The sequence below is a fragment of the Pleurodeles waltl genome, chromosome 3_1 (genome assembly GCF_031143425.1).
Source record: "Pleurodeles waltl isolate 20211129_DDA chromosome 3_1, aPleWal1.hap1.20221129, whole genome shotgun sequence".
NCBI classification, from domain to species: Eukaryota; Metazoa; Chordata; class Amphibia; order Caudata; family Salamandridae; genus Pleurodeles; species Pleurodeles waltl.
In genome coordinates, this window is record NC_090440.1 from 359,568,267 (window position 1) to 359,596,176 (window position 27,910).

At 46.6% G+C, this 27,910-nt stretch overlaps 1 protein-coding gene across 1 annotated transcript in view; it reads right to left on the reverse strand.

Moving 5' to 3' along the window:
- The window catches only part of ATP8B4 (ATPase phospholipid transporting 8B4 (putative)), a 2,552,767-nt gene that overhangs the window by 1,772,528 nt on the left and 752,329 nt on the right, over nt 1–27,910 (reverse strand). The window contains exon 7 of the mRNA XM_069222521.1: nt 19,198–19,268. Within this exon, the coding sequence (XP_069078622.1) occupies nt 19,198–19,268 (71 nt within the window). The remainder of the gene's footprint in view (nt 1–19,197; nt 19,269–27,910) is intronic.

Consider the following 27,910-nt stretch of genomic DNA (forward strand, 5'->3'; position numbering starts at 1 on the left):
TTCTTCCCCGAAAAAGGTGGTTTGTGTGAAAAGATGTGTAGTTAAATTGGATGATGACAAATGGTGGAACAAAGAGAAGTTAGCTGTACAACGCACAGAGGGTATCACCCAAGAAGATGATAAAGCGGGTGGAATGAAATGTGGAAAAAAGAATTATAAGAATGAGTTTAATGGTTCGTGTAGCAAAAGGTCATCAACGAAAAGAAATGAACCCGCATCGTTGCATGATTATGTAAAATAAGAATTTGATAAATGTTTACTTAGTCAAATATATATAAAAAAAAAAGTTATTTGTTAATTGTTATTTGGATTTATGTTCTATCATGTTAATTTTGTTTATCCTTTGATTTATGTATGTTCTACCAAAGTAATTTGGTTTAAAAAGGGGGAGATGTGTTGTATTAGGATAAGTATAGAACAAAGAATGTCTAGGGAGAATGTGGAAGGTTGGAAGAGGATTCTGGGGTTGAAGTGTATTGGCAGTTGCTGCTCCATGCCTACCCTGTGAAGACGCATCTCAGCTTAATAAACGGCTTCAATAAGGAATTTCTGTGTGGCCACTTACTTCAGTGTCCCATTGGACACTACCAGGTTCCCCCTAAAATGCCCACTAAAGTCAGTATTTAGTGGGCATCCCTAAAACAAGAAATGAGATTCAAAGGACAAAAAGAAGACTAGCACAAAGAAAATCCAAGGCATAAGAACTGCGGACCTGCTGCACCAAGAAAAGGTGCCAAACCCTGCCTGCTGCACCCAGGACCTAACAAACGCGGCTGAGGAGCTGCTGGACAACTATACTGACCTCAAGAAACCCAGAGGACCTCCAGACTTCACCCAAGAACTCCTCTGCAACAAAGAAGAAATCAGCAATGCAGTGAGGGTAACTTCACTGACTAGCCGCTAACTCCTGAACCGGATGTTGCAGCCAGACCCAACAATACACTAATGACCACAAGGACAAACCCTGCAAGTGTGTCAAGTTTGGTGGCCATGTCCCCCCAATGGCCAAACCGCACCAATACCCTGGGTACTGATCAGCTGACGTCGGACACCAAGAAAAACAGCCTGCCTAGGACTGAAAAAGGACCAGGAGGAAACCCCAGTTGAGGGACCTCATGAACACCCTGGACCTCCCACCAGAGTGCCCTTGTTGTCTTGTAAGTGACTCTTAAAGTGACTTAGCTTCCGATTCAAAGAGCATCTTTGCGCACAGCTCCTGGCTCGCCGATTTGCTCTGAAACCAGCCGCTCTGTGCCCTGCAATGAAGAACCTGCTGTGCACTAAGGGCCCCTCACCCCTTGAGACCTCGCCAACCCAAGGAACCACCTCTAAACTTACCTGCAGAACCCTTTTCCAAGTGGCCCTGCACCAGCTCCAGAGACTTTTCCCCGCTGCTCCCCCTGGAACTGAGAGCCACCCGAACTTCTCCAGCTGACACATTGTGCCCACTGACGACTTCAACCAACCTGCAAAAAAAGAACTTGGTGAAGCAATCGTGTGATTTTATATGCATTGTTAAATGTGACTTTCCATTGATTCCTATGGTGCGTAATTACACACAAAAGACTATTTTTATTAAACTTCAAACATCAATATCTTCAAAAGTACTTTACTTTTTTTGATAATCTTAGTCTTATTTTGTTGTGTATTGATCTTGAGTTATTCCTTCAAATGTGTGAGTTGCATGATTTATACTGTGAGTAAAATAAATGCTTTTCACTTCTCCAAGATGGACTTAACTGCTTGACCAAGCTACCATAAAAACTAGTTTTTACCTCTGTAAATCAACGTGTGGTTGCCTGGACCCCTTGCACAGTGTGCCTATCTTTGCACACTACATAAATGGCCAGCCTTCTACATGCTCTACACGCTCCTACACCCTCTACCTACTCTGAGCGGCACTGTGGACCTGGATACTGGCCTCTAGGGTGAAGTGCTGTGACAAGGGCGCTTGTGATGTGACCCTCGTGGGTCCGGACTGCAGGTTAAGGTCTATGGACATTGGACCGGATTGAGGGCTTGGGGAGGCAGTGTAGCCGATGCCTGCCATGAGCTGTTGAGCACCATGGCTGCGAATGATGGGACCTCATCAGCGTTTATAGAGAGGAGGCAGCACCATGCTGAGAAACACAGTGAGCGGGAAGAGGCACTTGTGAGGGGGACTGGCTGCTGCCACCGGATGCCTTGAACAGGGTTTTGAGTGGTGATGTGGCACACCGACCAAATGCCAAGCTCTGCCCTTAAACTGACTCTGTGGCAGTTAAGGAGATACGACCGACGGGGCAGCTACGAATCGCTGAGCCACAAACTAAAAGAACTGTGATCCCCTCCAGCGGTGGTACGATGTCCAATGTAACCTCACCTGATGAATGAATGCTGACCCAGGCTACCTAGTCTAAGCGCCCAGTGGTCATTTTGCGACAGAGGCTCGATGTACTGACGCTTTGTGCTGCTGCTCCACAGAGCCACTTGAGCGCACACAGCACCAACGTGAATGGCATTGGTTGTGAAGTAGTACCAGGGCACTTGCTTGTCTTAGGGCCACATGGATTGCCCAAAGCCGAAACAGAGATAAGTACACCGGTGACACTGGCTTGCAGATCTGTACCCCAAAGTACAGGTTTTTGAGAAGGTGTTTTGGTGAAAAAGGGGGACCCCTGATGTCAGGACATAGCCATTCCCTGGGGAGCCACTAATCCAGCTCTCTCCGAGCTATGGTTGTCGTGGTCATCTGGGTACGGGTGCCATGCCCCCTGGAGCCTCAGGCATGCTAATCTTCTTGCAGTGGGCCCCTCCCCCTTGACGTGAACTCAGCTGCAGACTGGCGCTCCTTATGTGACTCTGCCCATCCTCCCTGAGTGTCAGTCACTGGAACACACCACCAAACTGTAGTGCTCGATCTAGTCACAGTCGCCTTGGGCCCAAGATCCGGCACTACCAGGTGTCCACGCGCCAGCTGCGTCCACAGGCCACCACAATGGTGAAGCCCAAAACCGCAAACCTCTCACTGTCCTCGATGGGACTCTGCCTATGTCCTCTGCAGCTTCCACGAATGACGCCGTTACTCTTCATCAGATGAATATCACACTTAAAGCTCATTCTATCCAGTTTGAGAAGATTGTGCAAGCTATCCTGGAGACTAAGACCACTGTAGGGACTAAAATCAACCGTAAACTGGCTGATTGAGTGGATACCCCTGAGTCATCCCTAGCAACTATGCAACCAACGGTCCAAGGACTTCAGACTCCGATGTCGCAATTACGTGTGGAAGTGTCCTCCCTCCAGGTAGTGGGCACAATTGTTCTGGTTAGGAGATGAGGCAGCCTAGCTCATGCCTCTTGAACACTCATGCCCCCAACATGGCTCTCCGAATGGACAACTTCCATCCCTTCAATGGTTTTGGTTCTTATTGTGATTATATGGGGGTTAATCAGCTTGGGGGGATTATTACTGTGGTTCTTTATGTTTATGTTCTTTCACAGTTCCTGCTACAGACACTGGGTGGCTTGAGGGGAGGGGTGACACGGGGGTCGTGGGTACATCTACACTCCTGTCCTTAATTGTGACCCTATATCAGATGTCGGACACACACACCAGGCACATAACATACTATGGGTGTCTGCACTGATATGGGAGCCATGCGATATTATATGTTAAAATGGAATGTAAGGGGCATGGCGACACCCACCAAACGTCATCGGATATACGCATTCTTGAAACATCACCATAATAAAATAGCAATATGCCAGGAAACCCCTCTCACGGACAAGGAATTGCAAAGACTCAAAAATAAATGGAGAGGCAAGTATAAGGCACAACAACATCAGTATTCGCCAGGAGGGATTAGTGTGGGTGGCTCCTGACATTGCCTACATTATGGAGCTCCTTAACTACAGATAAGGAGGCCAGATACACATTAGTGGAAGGCTCTTAGCACTTGCCGGCATATAGGCCTCTACCTCGAAAGAGAATTCTGTCATCTCTCACACTTATATTATTTCAGGACCCTTCTGTGATCTGTATATGGGGGGCTGAGTTTAACTGCGTGCCCGATATCGCACTAGATAGATCCCACCCACAACTTCTGAGTGCACCCAGCAACAGTACGTCCCAGGGGCTCCACTCCTGGGTGTCCGATAGAGGACTGCACGATATGTGGCACCTAAAACATCCCCAAGAGCAGGAATACTCCTTCTACTCCCCAGTATGCAGACTGCATACTAGAATAGAGTTAATTCTTGGACCCGCTTCTTTGGCCCAGGATGTGATGCAGGCCAAATACCTGGGCAGTACATTGTCTGACCGTTGCCCACTACAGGTAAGGTTCCAGTGGGGCAGATCGCACATGAGCGTCTCAATGTGGCACCTACAACCTGAAACACTAACTGATCCTCCATTCCGCCAGCAGCTGGCATACCGCATTTCTAGCTTCTTTGAACTGAACAAGGCAACAACTTCATCACGGGCCACAAAGAGGTATGCCCATAAAGTGGTCGTGCAGGGGCACTGCCTCTCGGCTTCTGGGGGAGTCAAATGTGTCCTGATCTGCGAGCTGACCTTGTTAGAGACTGGCTTGCTTATCTTGGAATGGGATGTTGTGGAGGGTAGCTCACACCCTTATTCGCTCCAGGACCTACGTACTCAACACAGGGAAGTGGACGCACGCCTGCATAGGCATGACTGCTGCTATTACCTCGCTAGACTCCACATGGAGGGGGACCGTACTCAGAGGTTGTTGGCGTAGCTGACACGTGGTGAGAAACACCACACTCCGATAGGTGCTATTAGACTGGATTCTGGTAATAAAATCAACACAGAAGCATTAATCAATGATGCCTTTTGGGACTATTACTGCAGGCTTTACGTGGCGCAGTCCGAGCCCTCTCCTGCTCAATTAGCAGCTTTCCTAACTAACCTTCCACTGACCCGATTCACCCCTCTACAAAAACTAGACCTTGATGAACCCATTAGTTTTGAGAATTTCCAGACTGCGCTGCACCTACTAGCGCCTAACAAAGTGCCCGTTACTGACGGGTTGCCAGCAGAATACTATTCCACATTCTCAGCTCAACTTAACCAACCAGTTTTGGATGTGCTGCATGAAGCAAAGACACAGGTTCTCTCTCTGACTCTTATAGTGAATCTGTTTAAACCGAGCGGCTATCCCTTGGATGTGCTCTTATATAGGCCCCTGTCGTTACTCAACTTGGACTGTAAATTATTGGGCAAAGTGCTTGCACACAGATTGCTCCCATTGATTAGCCAATTAATCCATGAAGATCAATCGGGTTTCATCCCAGTGCACAATACCTTCTTGAACATTAGACGGTTCCTGCACTTATTGAACGAAGACCCATGAGGGGATCATGACAAACTAGCAGTATTCTTGGACATAGAAAAGACCTTCAACACTCTTGGATGGCCTTACTTAAATGAGACACTGCAGTGTATGGGCTTCAGCCCTGGGTTTTTTGACTGGATTAGCATACTGTACTCTAATCCCATAGCCCACGTGAAAATGGGACACTTTGTCTCAGATAGCTTTCCTATTTGCCGTGGCCCTAGACAGGGCTGCCTGCTTTCACCGCTGTTATTTGTGATAACAATTGAACCCTTAACCTCTCACCTGCGACTACGTGTGCAGCCATGGGGGATCCCAGATCTGGGTATATTTCACATCATCTCCCTCTATGCTGTTGATGCATTAATAGACTTACGCAGAATTACTTCCTTACTACCAAGAGTCATGCCTCTACTGGATGTTTTCGGGGACTTATCCGGTTTATGTGTGTGAACTGGACAAAGTCCTGCTCATTTCAGCTGGACCCTATTCCAGAGCCTCTGTGGTCCGCTCTCCCGGTACATCGCTTGACATGGTGCCATGTTACCTTCAAATAACTCAGCATACAAATTTACCCCACCGCTGAGAACCTCGGGGAGGGCAACCTGGATTGAGCAATTCGCTCAATCCATGGATCACTGCCTTTCTGGGGCTCCTTACCATTGTCACCCTTAGGACGTCTGGCGTTTGCAAAGATGTTAATACTCCCCAGACTGCTATACTATTTTACTGCATTACCGTTGGTGCTGCCCCGATCATTCTTTCACTCACTGCATGGACTGGTGTTACAACTCCTGTGGAGGAATATGCAGTGCTGGGTTGGCTTAGCCACCGCACTTCGTCCGCTTGCGGAAGTGAGCCTGGGTATGCCCAACGTCAAATTATACTATCCTTTATATTATGCGGCGACAGTTACAACAGCCGCTTTACTGGTTATGGCCCTCCCCCACAGCGGAGAGAGTAATGGTACTTGACAGACTGGGTCCGACAGACATATTGGCATGGTTGAAAGACCGCACATGCCCTCCTCTACACTGCACTAATCTGATGGACACAACCTACATTTTATGGTGCAGATTCATACAAAACAGGGGCCCAACACCACCCTACTCTCCCAGGATCCCATTGCTTAGTATACAGGGTGCAAGGGTATTGAACACACATCACAATTTGACACTGTGGTTGGCAGTGGGATTAACCACAGTCGGGGATCTGTTTCGAGACAGCTCTCTCATGACATACACTAATATAGAGGATACTCTGGATAACATTGGCCTCGGACAGTTTTTAACATACTGCGGCATGAAACAGCTCAGTCACGACACTTGGTGAGAGGGAGGTACAGAACCCTTAACTCGTCTATTCTTCGCACATTATCATCAGGACTGGGTCCTACAAAAATTGTATCCCTGCTGTACCATACCTTTCTCAAATGCACTGACACTGGACAGACAGGAGCACTTGCTCAATGGGATGCGGTTCTGCCTACTCCATTATCCCCAAATTCCTGGACCAAGGTGCTCCAACAGGTCAAAGTGTCTCTCGCAACACACGATTCCGCTTTACTCAGTTTAATTATCTCCACCGGGCATATTTATCCCCTCACTGTCTCCAACGCTTGTTCCCCCACACAACACACGAATGCCCACGCAGTGAAGAAAGGGAAGCTACTGATTATCACATGATGTGGACCTGCTCACCCCTACAACATACTTGGCGCAAAATCACCACAATGATGGGGGAATTGGAGGGCTATGCGCTCTCCCTCACTCCTGAGTCCAGTCTACTTGGCATCCGCGCTAATGCTAATGGGGACAAACATCTATACAGGTTCATAGACCTGGCCTTTGTCTTATTCAAACGCCTCATAGCAATGCAATGAAAGACGCCTTCTGCTCCAGATGTTAACAAGTGCCTGGTTGCGCTGCTGCAGTGGGCTGGGCACAGTCACAGGAACTCCATTGCTCAAGTGACAGGGGTCTGGCTTTGGCGGGTCACGAGATCTGGGACGCCTTCATAGTCAAGGGTAAAGATAAAAATGATGTCTGGCCTCCCTGAAGCGTGACAATGAGCATAAGCACATGTAGTTCTTGGTGCTTCAGCAGAGCATCCCCTGTGTGCACTGCACACTGTACTGCCCCACACTCTTGTGGCCCCTCCATGGGAGCCCCTGCCTTTCATTGCGGCACGACCTGCAACCTCCTACCATGGCAATATCCCCCGGGTTGGATACTTCAGATACCTAGTTACCTGCACCAAGACACAAAGGTAATTTACAGATGGTATCACATCATTGCATCCCCCTCTAAGGCTGTTGTAGGCTTCCTTTTGGCACAATTATTATCCCTATTATGAAGCAGACTTCTGTAGATGTTATGATCACATGTACCTGCTCATGTAAATGATGCTGTTTATTGTCACATGCTGCCCCTATGTTCCTCAGGCTCTCTGACTCCCTCCCATCCTTACCCTTTGCTTATTTTCTTGTTTTTCACCTTCAAATGTTTTCTAATACCCAGTGTTCTGCAATTGTTGGATATGTCTTACTAGCAAATAATTAAAACAGATTTGAATAAAAAGTGTTGGCAGGACCAGGGAGCTTCTTTCTGAAAAGTATCTAATCACCATGTTAAGTGCTTGCTTTTACTTGCAACAAGACGGCACTCAAAGTGTCACAGAGGACAATCAAACACAGACATCTCACACATTAGCAATCTCAAAACATAGCAGCCATGCTAAATGAAAAACAAATACTGTGACTGGCGTCAAGGCTTTTGGCAGCACTTCCAGGACCTGAGATTCAGCAACACAGGAAGATGGGCACATATTACTTACAGCAGTCCTAGTAACCTATGCTCTCTTTTTGTATCACATTTCTTAATGAAGATTTTTCCAGCAGTACATTAACGAAGAATAAATGTCACAAATTAGCCCAGTAGTAGAAAAACTAAACAAAATATGCAATCAATAAAGAATGTTGAAAAGGCACCCTAGAACAAGAAACAAGAATTAGTTCCTATAGGAGGCTGGCCTGGTTTGTAGTGGGTACCAATGGTACTTACACCTTATACCAGGTCCAGTTATCCCTTATTAGTAGAGTGTAGTAGTGTTCTAGCAGCTTAGGCTGATAGAGGTAGCTATAGCAGAGCAGCCAAGGCTGAACTATGAGACATGCAAAGCTCATGCAATACCACTTATATCATATAGGTACTATATCATAAGAAAGACAATACTCATAGTTACTAAAAATAAAGGTACTTTATTTTAGTGACAATGTGCCAAAAATATCTCAGTGGATAAACTCCCTTAGGAGGTAAGTAACATACACAAAATATGCACAAATAACCAAATCAGGGAAGTAAAAAAGTTAGAAAGTAGTGCAAACACTGTTAAACACAATAGAATGCAATAGGCCTACGGGCAACACAAACCATATACTAAGTAAGTGGAATGCGAACCACGAATGCACCCCTAGGCAAGTATAGTGTGTAGAGGGTCGCTGGGAGTGTGAGAAAAGACTAAGGGTGTAAAGGAGACCCCACCCCAGGACCCAGGAAAGTAGGAGTAAAGTACTACTATTACCCCCCAAAAAACACTAAAGTCGTGAGGACCACAACAGACTGCAAAGCACTGAAGACGGATTCCTGGACCTGAAGACTTGTAAAGGAAGGGGGCCAAGTCCAAGAGTCACTAAAGTGTCCAGGGTGGGCAGGAGCCCACTAAACCCCGGATGAAGGTGCAAAATGGCTGCCTCCGACTGGAAGAAGATGCTGGTTTTGCACCAACAAAAGGAGGTCGGAGGTTTTGCTTTGTGCAGAAGATGTCCCACGGCCAGCTGGATGATGCAGAGTTCTTTCATTCGCAAAACACCACAAACAAGCCTTGCTACCTGCAAGAGTCGCGGTTGAAGAAAAAGGGTGCTGTCCGGGCCTAGAAAGGACGAGGATGTCGCCAATAAGGAGTGGAGACAGAGGGGGCCCTCCGCAACATAGAGAGCCCACTGGAAGGAGGGAAGCACCTGCAGGAGCCCTTGAACACAGGTTCAAGAAGACTGAACACCTCAGTCGTCTCAACACTGCAAAGAGAGGTCCCACGACACCGGAGTTCAACTCAGGGAGCTGAGCATCGCAGGACGGAGTGCTGGGGACCTAGGCTCAGCTGTGCATGCAGGATTTCTTGGAAATGTGCACAGAAGCCCTTGTAGCTGCAGATCAGATGGTGCACAGGATTACTGTCTGGGGAGGGGTGGCAAGGACTTACCTCCTCCAAATTCGGACAGATGGACCTCTGGACAGTCTGGGCCACTTGGGTCCACCACCTGTATTCCAACGGCCACGCATGTCAGGATGAGAGAGGACCCAGAGTACCGGTGAAGCTGTAGTTTGGTGCCTGCTGGAGCAGGGGGAGATTCCGTCAACCCACGGGAGATTTCTTCATGGCTTCCAGTGTAGGATGAAGGCAGGCAGCCCCCAGAGCATGTACCACTAGGAAACAGGCGAGAAAGCTGGCAGGATTGGGTGCTACAATGTCACTGGTGGTATTCTGGCTACTTTGTTGCAGTTTTGCAGGCGTCCTGGAGCAGTCAGCGGTCGAACCTTGGCAGAAGTCGAAGAGAGTCCTGCTGGATTCTTGCAAGTTGTAATCTGAGGAGAAGCCCACAGGAGAGGCCCTAAATAGCCCCGAGAGGATGATTGGCTACTTACCCAGGTATGCACCTATTAGGAGGGGTCTCTGACGTCACCTGTTGCCACTGGCCACTCAGAGGCCTCCAGAGTGTCCTCACACCTCTGAAAACAAGATGGCAGAGGTCTGAGACACACTGGAGGAGCTCTGGGCACCACCCCTGTGGTGATGATGGACAGGGGAGTGGTCACTTCACTTTCCTTTGTCCAGTTGCACGCCAGAGCAGGGACTGGGGTTCCCTAAACCGGTGTAGACTGGCTTATGCAAGGGGGGCACCATCTGTGCCCTTCAAAGCATTTCCAGAGGTTGGGGGAGGCTACCCCTCCCCAGCCTGTAACACCTATTTCCTAAGGGAGAGCGTGTAACACCCTGCTCTCAGAGGAAATGCTTTGTTCTGCCTTCCTGGGACTGGGCTGCCCAGGCCCCAGGAGGACAGAACCCTGTCTGTGAGGTGTAAGCAGCTGTAGCTGCAGTGCAAGTCTCAGAGAGCTGGTTTGGCAGTACTGGGGGTCCATAGTGGAGCCCCCAGGATGCATGGAATTGGCTTCCCAATACTAGATTTGGAATGGGGGACAATTCCATGATCTTAGACATGTTACATGGCCATATTTGGAGTTACCATTGTGAAGCTACATATAGGTATAGACCTATATCTAGTGCACGCATGTAATGGTGTCCCCGCACTCACAAAGTCCGGGGAAATGGCCCTGAACTATGTGGGGGCACCTTTGCTAGTGCAAGGGTGCCCTCACACTTAGTAACTTTGCACCTAACCTTCAGCAAGTGTAGGTTAGACATATAGGTGACTTATAAGTTACCTAAGAGCAGTGAAAATGGCTGTGAAATAATGTGTGTGTTATTTCACGCAGGTTGCAATGGCAGTCCTGTGTAAGGGTTTGTCTGAGCTCCCTATGGGTGGCAAAAGAAATGCTGCGGCCCATATGGATCTCCTGGAACCCCAATGCCCTGGGTACCTAGGTACCATAAACTAGGGACTTATAAGGGAGGTCCAGTATGCCAATTAGAATTGGTAAATGTAGTCACTAGCCTTTAGTGACAAATTTGAAGGCAGAGAGAGCATAAGCACTGAGGTTTTGATTAGCAGAGCCTCAAGACACAGTTAGGCACTACACAGGCATACACATTAGGCCACAAACTATGAGCACTGCGGTCCTGGCTATCAGGATCCCAGTGAGACAGGCAAAAACATACTGACATACATATAAAATTAGGGGTAACATGCCAAGAAAGATGGTACTTTCCTATAGTTCCATAATCACTTTTTCAAACATTGATAAAATGCAGGGGCCCCGAGCTCCAGAGCCCCCTCAGCACAATACACAGTCAACGAGTAGCTAGCCGCTGACTGGGTCCAGGGGGGCGGGGGGCCCTACAGACACTTTGTGGGGCCCCCATTTAAGCTTTGTTATGCCAATGAACATAGGCAAGGGTGCTAGGGAGAGATCACTGGCTGGTAAGCACCATCTATCTATGTAAACTGTTAGAGCTATTTAGAGCAAGACATATAGCCATAGAGCTCGAAACAGAAGTAGGACTACAGTGAGATCAACCTCTGCCCCTTTTAGGTGAAAAAGCCAGTGCTTTCCAAGATGGCAGCACACTGATTTGCATAAATGCTATCAATATACCACCATTACACTAACAAGAAGCTTCAGCATGCGCTCATAGCAATACAGGTTGTAACATGTTAATTAGATTTTTCACTACAATATGCATCAGATCACTTTTAAGGCTTCTAACTGTATCATTTTTAAATTGGAGTCTATTTCATTTAAATTAATCTCGTGCAATATCGAGTTAGAGCTATTGGCGATGTAAATGCCTAACGAACGAGTTACTTACCTTCGGTAACGACTTTTCTGGTGGATACATTAGCTACCTGTGGATTCCTCACCTAATGAATACTCCCACTGCGCCAGCTCTCAACGGAAATCTTCTTCCTAGCTTCTGCACGTCGACGTGGACTTCACAACTGCCCACTCGACGCCGTCTGACGTCATACAGGCAATAAGAGGTCCTCGCCGACGTGCCGACGTCAGTACCAACATTTTTTACGTGCCTGAGAATAATAGGCCATTGAGATGAAAGAACAAATTGCTAAATTTAATGATATTCTAAATAATTACATCATTCTAACCACTCAATTCTCCTTTTTCTCTTTAAAAAAAATAAATAAATAATAAATAAATATATGAGCAATATGTATACATATGAACATATATACAGAATATATACAAGTCCTCAAAACCAAGAAGAGCACACTCACAAATTACTTGGTTAGACCAGACAGGCAACAGGGAGGCGGGTGGGACCGTGAGGAATCCACAGGTAGCTAATGTATCCACCAGAAAAGTTGTTACCGAAGGTAAGTAACTCGTTCTTCTGATGGATACACTACCTGTGGATTCCTCACCTAATGAATAGAGTCCCAAAGCAGTACCGCACTCGGTGGAGGGTGCCTGAATGGTCAAACCAAGAAATCCTGCAGCACCAACCGTGCAAAATGGCCGTCCCTTCTGACCTCAGAGTCCAAACATGCAAAACAAAGCATGCTTCGCAAACGTGTGAAGGGACGAACAAGTTCTGGCCTTGCAGATGTCAACCACAGGAACACCCCTAGCCAAGGCCGAAGAGGCCGATTTAGCTCTGGTGGAATGAGCTCTTATACCATCAGGGGGTTCTTTCTTTGCTAAAGAGTAACACATTTTAATGCAAAGAACAACCCACCTGGAGAGTGTTCTCTTGTGGGCTGCCTTTCCTCTCCTCTGTCCCACGTACCCGATGAAGAGCTTATCCTCCAGCCTGAAATCCTTTGTCCTGTCTATATGAAAGCTTAGCGCCCTCCTTGGATCTAAGCGATGAAGTCTCTCTGCTTCCTTTGAAGGATGAGGCGGAGGATAAAACGTGGAAAGAGTAATCGTCTGGGACATATGAAAGGGTGAAACAACCTTCGGAAGGAAAGCAGCCTTGGTCCTTAACACCACCTTATCCCCATAAAAAGATGTATAAGGGGGTTTTTACAGATAAAGCTTGCAACTCACTCACTCTCCTTGCAGAAGTAATTGCAACCAGAAAGACCGTCTTTAGGACCAATAATCTCAAGGGGCAAGAGTGCATAGGCTCAAAAGGGGACTCCATAAGGAAAGTTAGAACCAAGTTCAAATCCCACTGAGGCATAACGAAAGGAGTAGGAGGAAATTTATTCATAAGACCCTTCAAGAACCTAAGTACTATAGGGGATTTAAACAAAGAAGGCTGGTCTGGAAGACAAATAAAGGCTGAAAGAGCAGACAAGTATCCCTTAACTGTAGCCACTGCACAACCCCTCTGTGCTAGAGACAATGCAAAAGACAAAACATCCGACAAGTGAGCACGTAAGGGATCAATCGGCCTCTCTCCACACCAAACCACAAATTTAGACCACCTATTAGCGTAGACCGATTTAGTGGAGTGTCGCCTGGCCGCTAAGATAACATCCACTACATCAGGCATGAGAGAGAAAGAACTCAGGTTGCCCCGTTCAATCTCCAGGCATGAAGGTGCATACCCTCCTTGGCCAATCCGGAGCTATTAAGATGACTGGGGCCCGGTCTTGGCAAATGTTCCTCAATACTCGAGGAATCAAGGGTATGGGGGGAAACGCGTAAAGCAACTGGTCGCACCAGGTCCTCTGAAACGCATCCCCCAATGCTCCTTGCACTGGATACTGGAGGCTGCAGAATAACGGGCAGTGCGAGTTCTCCCGGGTGGCAAACAGATCTATCCGAGGAAACCCCCACATCTGGACGATTAGACGGACTTGATCTGGATGGAGACGCCACTCGTGATAGGCAGAGAATTGGCGACTGAGACTGTCCGCACGTACGCTCAAGACTCCGGCCAGATGATTTGCTACCAAGCAAATCTGATGGTCCTTTGCCCAGGACCATAGCCGAAGAGCTTCTCTGCAGAGAAGGTACGACCCTACCCCTCCCTGTTTGTTTATATACCACATCGCGGTAGTGTTGTCCATCAGGACCTGAACCGACTGACCGCGAAGGGATGGGAGGAAGGCCTTGAGAGCCAGACGTACAGCCCGTAACTCCAACAGATTGATATGAAACATCCGTTCCACTGGAGACCAAAGCCCCTTGATCTCCAGGTCCCCCAGATGAGCTTCCCACCCTAGAGTGGAAGCATCCGTTATTACTGTGGCCATAGGCGGAGCTTGCGAGAACGGCCTTCCTCAGGAAAGATTGCCGTCCGCAATCCACCATTTTAAATCCATGGCAGCATCTCTGGAGATCTTCACCGAACCTTCGAGATCTCCTTTGTGTTGAGACCACTGCTTTCGGAGGCACCACTGAAGAGCCCTCATGTGCCAGCGAGCATGCGTGACCAACAGTATGCAGGAAGCAAACAGACCGAGCAGATGTAGGACCTTGAGGACTGGAATGACCGCTCCACTTTGAAACATTGGAACCAACGCCTGAATATCCTGAATCCGCTGAAGCGGAGGAAAAGCACGATTCAATGTTGTGTCCAGTACTGCCCCTATGAACAGGAGGTGCTGAGAGGGCTCTAGGTGAGATTTGGGCACGTTCACCGAAAAGCCCAGGTCGAACAACAACTGGGTTGTCGACTGCAGGTGATGCAACACGAGCTCCGGAGACCTGGCTTTGATCAACCAGTCGTCTAGATAAGGAAATACTGCTATCCCCTTCCTTCTGAGCTCTGCCGCAACCACCGACATCACCTTCGTGAAGACTCGAGGTGCTGAAGTAAGACCAAACGGGAGGACCGCAAACTGATAGTGCTGCGACCCCACCACAAACCGGAGATACTTCCTGTGTGACTTGAGTATCGGGATATGAAAGTAAGCATCCTGCAAGTCGACAGACACCATCCAATCTCCTTCGTTAAACGCCAAAAGCACCTGAGCTAGGGTCAGCATCTTGAACTTTTCCTGTTTGAGGAACCAATTCAAGATCCTTAGGTCCAGGATTGGTCTCACCCGACCATCCTTCTTGGAAATCAGGAAGTACCTTGAGTAACAACCTTGACCCCTTTCCTGCTCTGGGACCAACTCCACTGCGCCCTTTGAAAGGAGGACTTGAACCTCCTGTTCTAACATCAGGAGGTGTTCTTCTGAACAATAAGATGGGCGGGGCGGGATGGGGGGCGGAAACTCCCAAAAGGGAAGGGTATAGCCGTTTCTCACAATGCTGGTAATCCAGGAGTCTGAAGTTATGACCTCCCACTTGTGGAGAAAATTCAGTAACCTCCCCCCTACAGGAGTGGAGTGAGTGGGAATTGGTGGAAGCCTAAGGCTGCTTCCCCTGCTGCACCCCTCCAGAGGAAGAGGCAGAGTGCTGCTGAGTGGCTCCCCTGGTACGGACCCTACCCCTCCCTCTGAAAGATCTATAGGAGAGAGCAGAGGTGGGTTGCTGGAATTTCCCTCGAAAGGAGGAGGAGGAGGAACCACAACCAAATCCTCGAAACCTCCTAACAAATCTGGAGGAAGTAGAAGTGGCTTGCAAGCCCAGTGAATTGGCCGTGGCCCTGCTCTCTTTGAACCTTTCTAATGCCGAATCCGCCTTGGCACCAAATAGCTTATCACAGTCAAAAGGAAGGTCCAGTAGGGTCGACTGCACATCAGAGGAAAATCCTGAGGTACGAAGCCAGGCCTGCCTCCTCGTAACTACAGCAGTGCCCATTGCCCTAGCAACCGAGTCAGTTGTATCCAACCCAGATTGGATAACCTGAGTTGCAGCTGCCAGAGCGTCCGATACCAGGCTTAATAATTCCTGAGGAACCTCCGTGTGCGTTGATTTAATCTTGTCCATTAGGGCATAAATGTATCGTCCTAAAATGCATGTAGCATTGGTGGACTTCAATGCCATGCTACATGACGAGAACACCTTTTTGGATGACATGTCCATCTTCTTGGAGTCTCTATCCGAGGGTACAGCTGGAAAGGACCCAGGAGCAGACCTTGCTGAGCAGGAAGCCTGGACCACCAAGCTTTCAGGTGTTGGATGCCTGGTAAGAAAACCTGGGTCAGCCAGTGCAACCCGATACCTCCTAGCCACAGATCTATTGACAGCTGAAGAAGACACAGGCTTCTTCCAGACTTCCATTATGGGGTCCAGAAGCGCTTCATTAAATGGCAAAAGCGGCTTTGCTGATGTAGAGGCAGGGTGCAACACTTCTGTCAATAAGTTCTGCTTGGCTTCAGTCACCGGCAAAGGGAGGTCCAGGAAGCCAGCTGCCTTCCTGATAACAGAATGAAAAGTGGCCGCCTCCTCTGTGTACTCCCCAGGTGATGACAAGTCCCATTCGGGGGAGGTATCGAGGCCACTAGCAGTGTCAAGTCCATGGAGACACTCCCGAGACTCCTCGATCTCCCCTTCCTCTAAGGCTTGCCTCTGGTATTCCTGTTCTTCAAGGAGGCGGAGAGCAAGCCTCCTCGAGTATAGCCTCTTCTCTATCCTCGGCGTCGACATGGCGTCAGCAGACATCGAAGAATGACGCCGATCGTCGGATCCGTCAGACGCCGGGTCTACAGGCACCATAGCTGCCTTCGGCACCGAACAAGGAGCCGGAAGGTGTGAAGACTGACTCGGAGTCGGAGGAGGTCTAGACGGCGTCACTGGCTGAAAAATCGAAGCCGCAGGAGCAGAAGCCGTAGAAGCTGAAGACTCAGGAGCCGAAGCCACCGGAGCCGATACCGGCACCGAGCCCACGTTCCCCAGGGGGAGAAAGGGCATAAAGGGTGCCGGTCGAAGTGGAGCCGGGGCACCCATGTTGAAGGCCAAAGGGCCCAAAGGACCAGCCGGTCCACCACCTGGAGCCATCTGTTGGAAGATGGAAAACATTGCATTCAGGAATGCAGTACTGTCAGCTCCAGGGGTCGGGAAAGCCGGGTACTGGGGTGCCTGGTTCGAAGGCGACACCGACCTCGACGTCTGCAAGGACGGAGAAAACATCTGAGGCTGCGGAACCTCGAACACTGAAGGAGGATGGCCCGATGACATGGGCGAAGTCGGTAAAGCCAGAGATGGTAACGGCGGCTGGGGAGTGACAGTGGGACTGAATTCCCAAGTCTTCCGACTTCGAGCTGATGGAGACCTCGACCGAGACCTCTCCCTACTCGACCGGCGCCGTGAATCTCGACGATGCCGGGAGTCCCGATGATGCCGATGAGACTTCGGTGACGACGACTTTCGATGATGTTTCCTCTCCTTTTTCGACTTCGCAAGAAAAAGCTTGGCCTCACGCTCTTTCAAGGCCTTAGGATTCATATGCTGACAAGAATCACACTTGTCAACATCGTGGTCAGAACTAAGACACCACAAGCAGTCAGAATGTGGGTCAGTTACCGACATTTTGTAATCTCGCAAAGTAAAAATCGCCCAAAAACAAACTAACTGTCGATACAGCAACAGTAGCTCCCTCGAAGATAACCGTTTCGAATGGCACGGAAAAAAGGGAACTGACGTCGGCACGGACCTCTTATTGCCTGTATGATGTCAGACGGCGTCGCGTGGGCAGTTGTGACGTCCTCGTCGACATGCAGAAGCTAGGAAGAAGATTTCCGGCGAGAGCTGGCGCAGTGGGAGTATTCATTAGGTGAGGAATCCACAGGTAGTGTATCCATCAGAACAACTTTTCTTGCCACGTAAATGGAAACTAAAAAGTAAAACAGTTTCACATAAGCGAGCCGATGGTCACCATGAGCATGAGTGTAAAGGAGACACACAAAAGGAAAAAGAAGTTCGCTCGCAGCCAAACATATTGGCAAAAGTGCAATTAGCCATGTAACAGAGGTGATGTCCAAGGCGGTAACCAAACCGTCCCACGGAGGGACAAACCTAAAGCATTTACCAATGATGATGAAGGTTTTTTAAAGGGAAAGCCCACAAACGAGTGAACGGAATGGGCGTGAGGTGGGCGTGGATAAAAGCAAATAGATAACTACACGTCGGGAAAAGCAGCACTTGCGTGCTGCTATGCTCAACCTAAAAATGAAATGTTGAGAGCTGAACAAATTGCAATAGAGGGTACAGAGAGTTGAGAGTAACAGGAAAAAGGAGTAAGACGGCACAGAACAAAATTCATAAGCGAATTCCCTGTTAAAGAGTAAACCAAACAATTGAAAAGGCTGAAAATAGGTCAACATTTTTAATAAAATAAGCTTGAAATGAAAATGTACATGTTTAGGGGCAAAATTTAAGGATGCTTAGTAATTAACATTATTTTCAACACATCCACAGTTGTAACGTTTTAGTTTTCTACCTTTCTGAATAGGATAATTTGTTAAGATTGAAGCCAATACTTATGTTAAGCAACAGGGAAAAGTGCTGAAGAAGTCACGTATTTTTATGTTAATAAACATTTACTCCATAACACCCGGATTGAACAACAGAAGAGCCTATTATTGCTTAAGTGGTTATAGTTAGGTTAATTAGATAAAAAATGTCAAGCCTCAATTAAAGATGGCCTTAGTACAGTTTAATTTCAGTTGTGCCCTCATGTGCTATTGTCTTTCACTGTAAAATGTTTAGTTCTATATTCGTGCATTGTGTAGCTCTAGTAGGGAGCAAACATTCACATTCCTAAACCTCATGAATGCTGAACTCTTTATTCAAGCACTGGAATGTTGAGAGCTCCACTGAAGTCAATGGAGTGGCTCCAGTCGAATAATGGTTTCTGTAAGACTTCTGCTCCAACATTCCAGTGTTTGTCATTTTGTTCTCCGTTTAATTTCGACCATTTTACCTTTAGTGTGTGGAATGTTCTAATAGCCTTCTATTCCTTTTGCCTCATGCAATACCTGTTGTTTAAGGCTCTCACCCTTGTTAAAGGCCCTTGCCTGCATTTCCGGCCTATAACTTGGGTTCATGGCCTTTAAGAACCAGTATGGCCCTCAGCAGCAGGCTACAGGCTTCAGCAAATACTGCTGAAGGCTTGCAATGACAAGGGCTCCCCATATGCCATTCTTGAGGACTCCACCTAGTGGTGGCCCTTTGCAGAAGCTCCTATACTTCAGCTGTGTATCCTGGATATCTGTTGTGCTCTTTTGGTGCTCCGTGAAGCAAAATTGAAAACATATTTTAAATGTGTAATCAAATAGAGTCTAATGTATTTGTAATTATAAATTACATACGTACCCATCAAGCTCAGCTGTTTCAATGTAACAGAGACCATGTGGTTCACTGCTAGCGAGGAGAAGTAAGTCAGCCTGCAAATCAATGATAATCCAATAATTATTAAATGCCAATATCAGAAAGAAAATATATCGGGAACTACAGATTATCAATGTGAATAACTTCCACAATCCATTTTTTGTTTCATTTGACACACTCAGCCCAAACCTTCAAATGTATTTAACATTCTGGGCCTCATTCCAACCCTTGCGGTGGAGCAACATATTACGACCACCGCAGAAGCGCCATGGTCAGACCACCAGCACCGCCAGATTACGACTTCCTATTGGTGCATCGGTCCTAATCCGCCAGGGCAGCGCTGGGGATTACGACTCCCTTCTCCACCAGCGATTTCAAAAGCCAAGCAGAGACTGGGTGAAGGGGGCCCCAAAGGGGGCCCTGCACTGCCAACAAACCTGGCCAATCCCTTCGCAATGTTCACTGTCTTGCTCCAGACAGTGAACATTGCAACGGGTGCTGGTGCCCCCTACGCAATACAGCATTGCTGCTGGCTCTATTATGAGACAGAGACAATGCTGTAGGCCGTTTACTGCTGGGCCAGCGGGAAACTCATAATGGCCCGACAGGGAGGCTACCACGCTGGTGGCAACCTACCCATCGGGACTTCGGCGGGCAGGCTTTTCTTGATGAGGGCCTCTGTGTAGTAGACAGTGAGTCCTTTACATTGAGCCTTAACTCACTGGTAATGAGTATTAGCACTCAGCATGTTTTTCCTTGGGTAATGTAGTTTCTCTTGGCTTAGAAGTGTGATAAAACTCAAATGGGCAGCCAGACAAACTAAGTGGTGTTGGAATTTCGGGTGCTGCTGAAATAGTGATGGAGCTGTCAGAGTAGAGGATGTCTGATGCCACTCCTGCAATCGAGCACAAGTGTAGCACTCAGCCAATTGCAAGCCAAGCAGAAGGCAGCACTTACTTTATTGCCTCATCTACGTTCTGTCAGGGCTGTCCGGAGGTTTGAGAAGCCATTTGTAAACCACTGACCTTGTCAGTCACAGTCACACTGTGGGTCCTATTCACACACTGCACTCTGTAGTACATTTAGTAGCACTAAAATACTAGGTAAATAATAGTAGTTATAGGTTTCATAGTAAATGTGGGAGGAACCTGGGGAAGCAGCGGTAACTCAGAGAATACTTACTACTAAGTGGGAGAAGATTAGGGAGGGGTTGCAGAGTGGGACAATCAAAACACACACATCCAATAGAGTAAGCTCATCATTATTCATAAACTGGACTTCTAAAATTAGTACAGCACAAAAGGACCCAAAACAGACGTAAATACACTACAACCAAGTGCCACTCAAAAGTACAGTAACACATTCCTATAGAAATATATAGAGACGTTGGGCCTTGTTATGAGACTGGCAGTCATAAGACCACCAGACTCACAGTGGCGGTCGGCCAGCCGCGGCTGTTGCAGTCCAACAGCCACATTACAAGTTTGGCCACCATCTCCACCATGATCCCAACTGGGTGGCGTCAGTCTTGTTTGTAATCAGCCGGGGGGGGGGGGGCGCTGAACCCGGCGCCGCCTTGCTTTTCACAACCTTGTTCTCCGCCAAATTTTTCATGGCGATTTCCCTTACTTTGAAAAGGCTGGCAGAGAACACACTGGAGCCCCTGCACTGCCCATGGCATGAGCAAGAAGATAGCACTCGGGTCCTTTAGGGAGCCAAGTGCTATCTGTAGCACTGTTCCCACCGGTCTGACTGGCGGGAACCTTCTAATGGGGTGGGGGGGTGCCACTGTCATGGTGGTGGCGTCCTCCATGCGAGTTTGCTAATTCACCAAACTCGGAATGAGCCCCATTGTCTTAAATGACATTGTTTTCCAGAATTTTAAATTACATATATATTTTTTATTTTATGTGTTAAAAGTTGTTTTCACTGTGATTGTTTTCAAACTAAATACATTCATATATATATTTTTAAATAAATACTTTTGAAAGTGTGCTAAAAATTAAAATTAAGCAAATACACTTCAAAAAACTACTAAATCATAATTAACTTTAAAATAATGGGATGAGATTTAAGCATATTTTAAATAATAATTATACAATGATGGTCATCTCTGTAGCGTACTGAGCAGGCCGGGCATCATGGACACTTGTCTCTATAGCACAAAGATCCTGTTGGCGTCGTGGATGGTCGTTGCTGGAGATTTGCCTTGGTGGTCATAGTAGGCTGTCGATGCTGTAGAGCGAAGTGCAGATCCCACGTTGTCGTCACTAGTGATCGCTGTGGTGTGAAGAGTGAGGTTCACTGGATTTTTGCATTGGTGGACACCAAGATCTTGACACGAACATGCCCTTTCCCTGTGGCGAATAGCTCAGAACTTCAAGGTTCCTCCTCTTCGAGTGAGAGAAGAGCCCTCTGATGCTGGCCAAGGGTCCAGAACTTGGGGAGGCACCTCTTGGGGGAAAGGGACTTACTCTTGCAGAGGCCAGTATGTCTCAGGCAGTTCCAGCTGCAGGTCCAGGCAGCAGGTCAGCTAAGCAAATGCTGGGAGGCCTCTGAAGCTTGTTATGTCCCTGTAGCTCAGAACAGGAGGTCAGTCGGCTGACCCTTGAATGAAGGGAGCAGGTTCAGTCTTCCTTGTTAACAAGCACACCAGGCCCCAAGCAGCAGGGTGTCCTTCTGTACTATCCACAGGTCCAAGAGTATACTAAAAAGTGAGTCTGAGACTCACCTTTTTATACCTGGTTCCCGCTTTGAAGTGGAAGAAACCTCTCCACTTTCTCCCTTACAGTAACCTCTGGAATTTATTGCCTTCCTGTTGTCATCGCAGTCTGTCTCAATGCACAATAGGCAAGTGAGAAGTCCTTTGTGGGTGAGTTGGGTCAGTATTACTGAAGTGCAAGTATTACAAGTGACAGCTCCACCCCATCATCAAACCCTGGATGGCACATCCTGCCAACACCCAGGCTCTCTACTGTGTGGCTGCCTGGTAGGAATACTTAAAGGGCAACTAACAAGTACATCTAGTTGTGTGCCTCAGGAAACAGGCTGGAGGCATCAAGTGATTAGGACAAGAAAATCCCAACTTTATAAAAGTTCAGAATTGTGAGTAAAAATTTGACTCTACCTCTAAATTCTTTAGAAACCAAACTCTACATGCCTTGCTACTTCCAAACAAAAGTTATCACTTATTAAATGTAATGGGGTAACCCAATGTTGTTCTATGGGAGAGGTAGGTCTGGCAGTAGTCAATAACAAATTTAAGAGTGTTTCACTACAAGGACATGTAAAACTTAAAAAAGCATGTCCAACTTCTTAAATACACTGCACCCTGTTCCTTAGACTGTTTAGATTGTACCCTAGAGGTGACATATAGTAAAAAAATAAGATTTAGGCCTGGCAACAGGTTCAGTTTGCCAGTTCAAAATGGCAGTTGAAAGCTGCATTGACAAGCCTGCAATGACAAACCTGAGGCGTGTTTAAAGGCTACTTAATTAAGTGTAACAATCAGTGCTGCAGGCTCATAAGAAGTGTTAGAAATGGGGTCTTTGGTTGGCAGTCAGGATACCCCCTGTGCAAGCAAGGACCCTCACTCTAGTCAGGGTAAAAGAGAATCAACCTCAGCTAACTCCCGCTCACCCCCTTGGTAGCTTGGCACGAGCAGGCAGGCTTAACTTCAGAGTGCTAGGTGTAAGGTATTGGTACCCACACACATAGTAACTTAATGAAAACACTACAAAATGACAACACAGGTTTAGAAAAATAGGAAACATTTATCTAAACAAAACAAGACCAAAACGCCAAAAAGCCAACATACACAAGTCAAGTTATTAATTTTAAAAGCAAGAGAGTCTTAAATCCTTGAGAAAACAGTGCTAACACTGTTAACGTTAAAAAGTATCTGGGCAGCATCAAAATAACACGCACTGCCGAGTGTGCATCAAAAAAGGTTAGTGGTATGTTGATTTCTCACCCACAAGCGAGGTCGTGCGTCGTTTCTCCTTCTCCGGTCCGATTGGCGTACGTTGTTTTTTTCCCCGCAGGTGAGAGGTGGGTCTATCCGGACAAAACACCTTGGGTCTGGGCAGGGTTGCGTTGTTTTTCCATGCCCAGCGATGTTGCGTCGTTGCAGCCCCCGTCAACGATGTTGCGCGTCATTTCTCCAGCCGAGTGCGTCTATTTCCAAGCTGCATTGTAGGCGGAGCATCGATTTCAGTCGCAAAGCCGGCGGCACACCGTTTTTCTGCCACGCTCAGGAGGTTACGTCGGAAATTTCCCCACATGGCGGTCTGTGTGTGGATTTCTAACCTTGGTCTGCCAGCTTCACCTTTCAAGGCCCCAGGAACTGGATAGGGCACCACTTGGCAGGGCAGGAGTCTAACAGAGAGTCCAGATGCTGGTAGGGGAAGTCTTTGATGGCCCTGAGACTTCAACAATAGGAGGCAAGCTCAGTTTCAAGCCCTTGGACAGTTCTTCACAAGCAGGAATGCACAACAAAGTCCAGTCTTTGTCCCCTTGCACAGGTAGAAGCAGCAACTGCAGGATAGCTCCACAAAGCACAGTCGCAGGGCAGCTCTTCTTCAGCTTTTCTCCAGGCAGAGGTTCCTCTTGATTTCCAGAAGTGATCTAAAGTCTGTGGTTTTGGGTGCCCTTCTTATACCCATTTTGCCCTTTGAAGTAGGCTTACTTCAAAGAAAAGTCTCTCTTCTTTGTGAAATCCTGCCTTGCCCAGGCCAGGCCCCAGACACACACCAGGGGGTTGGAGACTGCATTGTGTGAGGGCAGGCACAGCCCTTTGAAGTGTGAGTGACCACTTCTCCCCTCCCTCCTAGCACAGATGGCTCACCAGGATATGCAGGCTACACCCCAGCTCCCTTTGTGTCACTGCCTAGAGAGAGGTGCAAACAGCCCAAAAACTGTCAAAGGGAATCCACAAACAGGCAGAGTCACAGATTGGTTTAAGCAAGAAAATGCTCACTTTCTAAAAGTGGCATTTTCAAACACACAATCTTAAAATCAACTTTACTAAAAGATGTATTTTTAAATTGTGAGCTCAGAGACCCCAAACTCCCCATGTCTATCCGCTCCCAAACGGAATCTACGCTTTAATAATATTTAAAGGCAGCCCCCATGTTAACCTATGAGAGGGATAGGCCTTGCAATAGTGAAAACCGAAATTAGCAGTATTTTACTGTTAGGACATATAAAACAAATTAACATATCTCCTATCTTAACCATACACTGCATCCATGGGGCTACCTAGGGCCTACCTTAGGAGTGTCTTACATGTAAGAAAAGGGAAGGTTTAGGTCTGGCAAGTGGGTACACTTGCCAAGTCGAATTGGCAGTTTAAAACTGCACACAAACACTGCAGTGGCAGGACTGAGCCATGTTTACACCGCTACTAATGTGGGTGGCACAACCAGTGCTGCAGGCCCTGGGCACCTCTCGCGCACTGTACTAGAGACTTACCAGTAAATCAAATATGCCAATCGTGGATGAAACAATTACATACACATTTTGTATAGGAGCACTTGCACTTAAGTACTGGATAGCAGTGGTAAAGTGCCCCGAGTAACAAAAACAGAGTGCAGCACACATCAACAACCTGGGAAACAGAGGCAAAAAGTTAGGGGTGACAACGCCAAGGATGCCAAGTCTAACAAGTAGCCTTTTATTTGCAGGCCCTGAGTACATGTAGTACCACTTTACAAGTCACTTATAAGTAAATTAAATGTGTCAATTATATGTAGGCCAAGTCTACAATGCTTAAGGCAGAGAGCATATGCTCTTTAGCATTGGTTAGCAGGTGGAAACGTGCACAGAGTACTAAATGTAAACAAAAATGAACTCCGAAAGCAGGATGGTTAGGGCAAAAAGCTTGGGGATGACCCTGCAGAGAGGTGCAAGCCCAACAATGATTATACATGAGCTACAGAGAAAAGTTTTCAGGGGTTCGCACATGCGTGAGAGAATTATTCAAGCATTTATGACTATCACAGAAGATCCTATGATGCTGAACCTAACCAATAATGTTTAGATCTCTAATATTTGTTTAAGCTGCATCATCATAATTCTGAAATCAATAACATAAATTGCTAAATATTGATTGCATTCAGAGACTTTATATCAATCAAATACACATCTGATGTCAATTTCGAGATACAAGGGTATTTTTATCAGCATAAATAGAACGGTCACTCCACATGTACATGAGTTCAAAGACATTTAAAGTTAAAATGCAAGTACAGGAAAACGTCCAACAGCAGTTTATTTCAACATTACAGTGGCTTCTTCACATTTCATTTGTTCCACTGGATAAGCTGGGTGTTTTTACATTGGAAAAAATAAACCCACTACCTGCTTTCCTACAGCTCCTGGTGAACCTCCAATCAAGCCAATGTTACAGAAATATAGTAGCCTCACCAAGAGCTTTAGCCCCAAATATGAATAACAAAAGTTCACTTTATAGGGACCAGCTAGCCACTGGATGTTTCCATAAAATTCAGGAGATACTTTTAATCTACAAAAATCCTAAACTGGACGAACAGCTTGAAATAGCGAACAGCATCCAAGAGTCTAAAGAATCTGCTAAAGTCTTACAGAATCCTCACGATGACACTGTGTGTGTTGTCAAAAGCAAAAAATGTCTGGGTCAAAGATCCTGCTTTCAAGGAAAATTACATTTCTTATGATAGTATTTGTTATGTGCTGGTCTAAGACCAACGCTGCTTCTTACAAGGTGTGCTCTGTGAAAAAATATAAACATACGACAGGTGGTATTCTTGGGAACTTTATCAGGGTGTATCATTTCAATAGAACACCTGCAAAGATTAACACTGTGTGTGATGGGCAAGATGATCAGGGCTTGGGTGATAAACGAACAGTGTATTGCTACATAAGAGAGATGTACCCACGGTAAAACATCCTATTGAAGATGTCTACACAGGGGGAGTTGCTGTTTCCTGTGACAGATTCTAGTTCTAAGACCACCGTTATTACATGCGTAACGATAAATAAAGTGTTACAGCTGGTTCATTTTCCCCAAGACAAATGATTTGGCAGGTATAATGGCTCTAAGATGTATGTAGAGCAGTACTTTGAAACTACAAATGAATTTAAAAGCAGGATAGTGCAAGGCAAAATGTATATGTGAAAGTCAAGTGCTGATTATCTTGGTTAGCACCATCAAGGATGTCTTGGAATCATTTTAAAGTATAACTGTTTGTATAATTTAGAATAATTTTAAAACCTGGATGACCACAAAATGTGTTGTGGTTGGGAGATCTTGAAGGAAGTCCTTGTGAGAGTAATCTTTCCAGTTTATTAAACTTTCACTCTGAAATATTTTGGGAGGAGCTGTACAAACTGAAATATTTTGAGCATGCCATTAAGATTAAAGAGTCGATCTGTAAAGTTGAGTTGTGTTCCTTTGAGTGTTTGGAATGCATTGTTGGGTCTTTTGGGAACAAATGTGCAAATAAGGCATAGTAAATTGAAAGATTATGAGCATGTCATTAAGATTAAAGATGGCAACAAACCAGTAAAGGTTGAGTTGTGTTCCTTTGAGTGTATGGAATGAATTGTTGGGTCTTTTGGGAACAAATGTACAAAGAAGGCACAATAGAACCCATTGAGTCTTATGAGGAATTGATGGTGTGCATAGATTTTTGCAGTCCCTACCGGGCTATATGGGTTCATGGACATTCTCTGCCTAAGATTGATAACTAAGGGCCAGATGTATCATCACGGCCCTTTGCGATTCAGAAATAGCGATTTTTAAGAAATCGCTATTTCCGACTCGCAAAGTGCCATGTATCACATTTGCGATTCGGTAAGAGCGATTTCTTAAAAATCGCAAATGCTATTACCGAATCGCAAATTGCGATACCGGCCCCATTCGCAGCTATGGGCCTGTTGGCCCATAGCTGCAAATATTTTGCATTTCCCAAATTTAGATTTCTGAACCAGAAATCGCAATTTTGGAAATGCAAATGGGCAGGGTGCTGGGGGCCTAAGGCCCCCTCTGCTGCACCCCAAAAATGTTTTGGGGGACATGTAAGATGCACACATGCCAAAAGGGCATGTGTGCTTAACATGTTCAATTTAAAAATGCATTTAAAATGCATTTTTTAATTTTGCACCAGGTTACCACCTGGTTTCATGCCATGGTATTTTGCATGTGCAAAATGCCATTCTGCGAAAAATCGCAATTTGCGTTTTTTTGCAGCATCGCCTTGCGATTTCTTATTTGTGGTCTGCAAATGCCTTTCACGCATCGCAGAGCACTTTTTTGCACTCGCAAACGGCCGAATTTTGCGATTCGCAACGCTTGCGAGTGCAAAAATCTTTCATACATCTGGCTTATAGTGTAGGAAGTTGGCTCTGTATATACTATTTCAAAGTAAGAAATAGTGTGCACAGAGTCCAAGGGTTCCCCTTAGAGGTAAGATAGTGGCAAAAAGAGATAATTCTAATGCTCTATTTTGTGGTAGTGTGGTCGAGCAGTAGGCTTATCAGAGGGTAGTGTTAAGCATTTGTTGTACCCACATAGGCAATAAATGAGGAACACACACTCAAAGACAATTCCAGGCCAATAGGTTTTTATATAGAAAAATATATTTTCTTAATTTATTTTATGAACCACAGGTTCAAGATTTACAAACAATACTTTAAATGAAAGGTATTTCACTCAGGT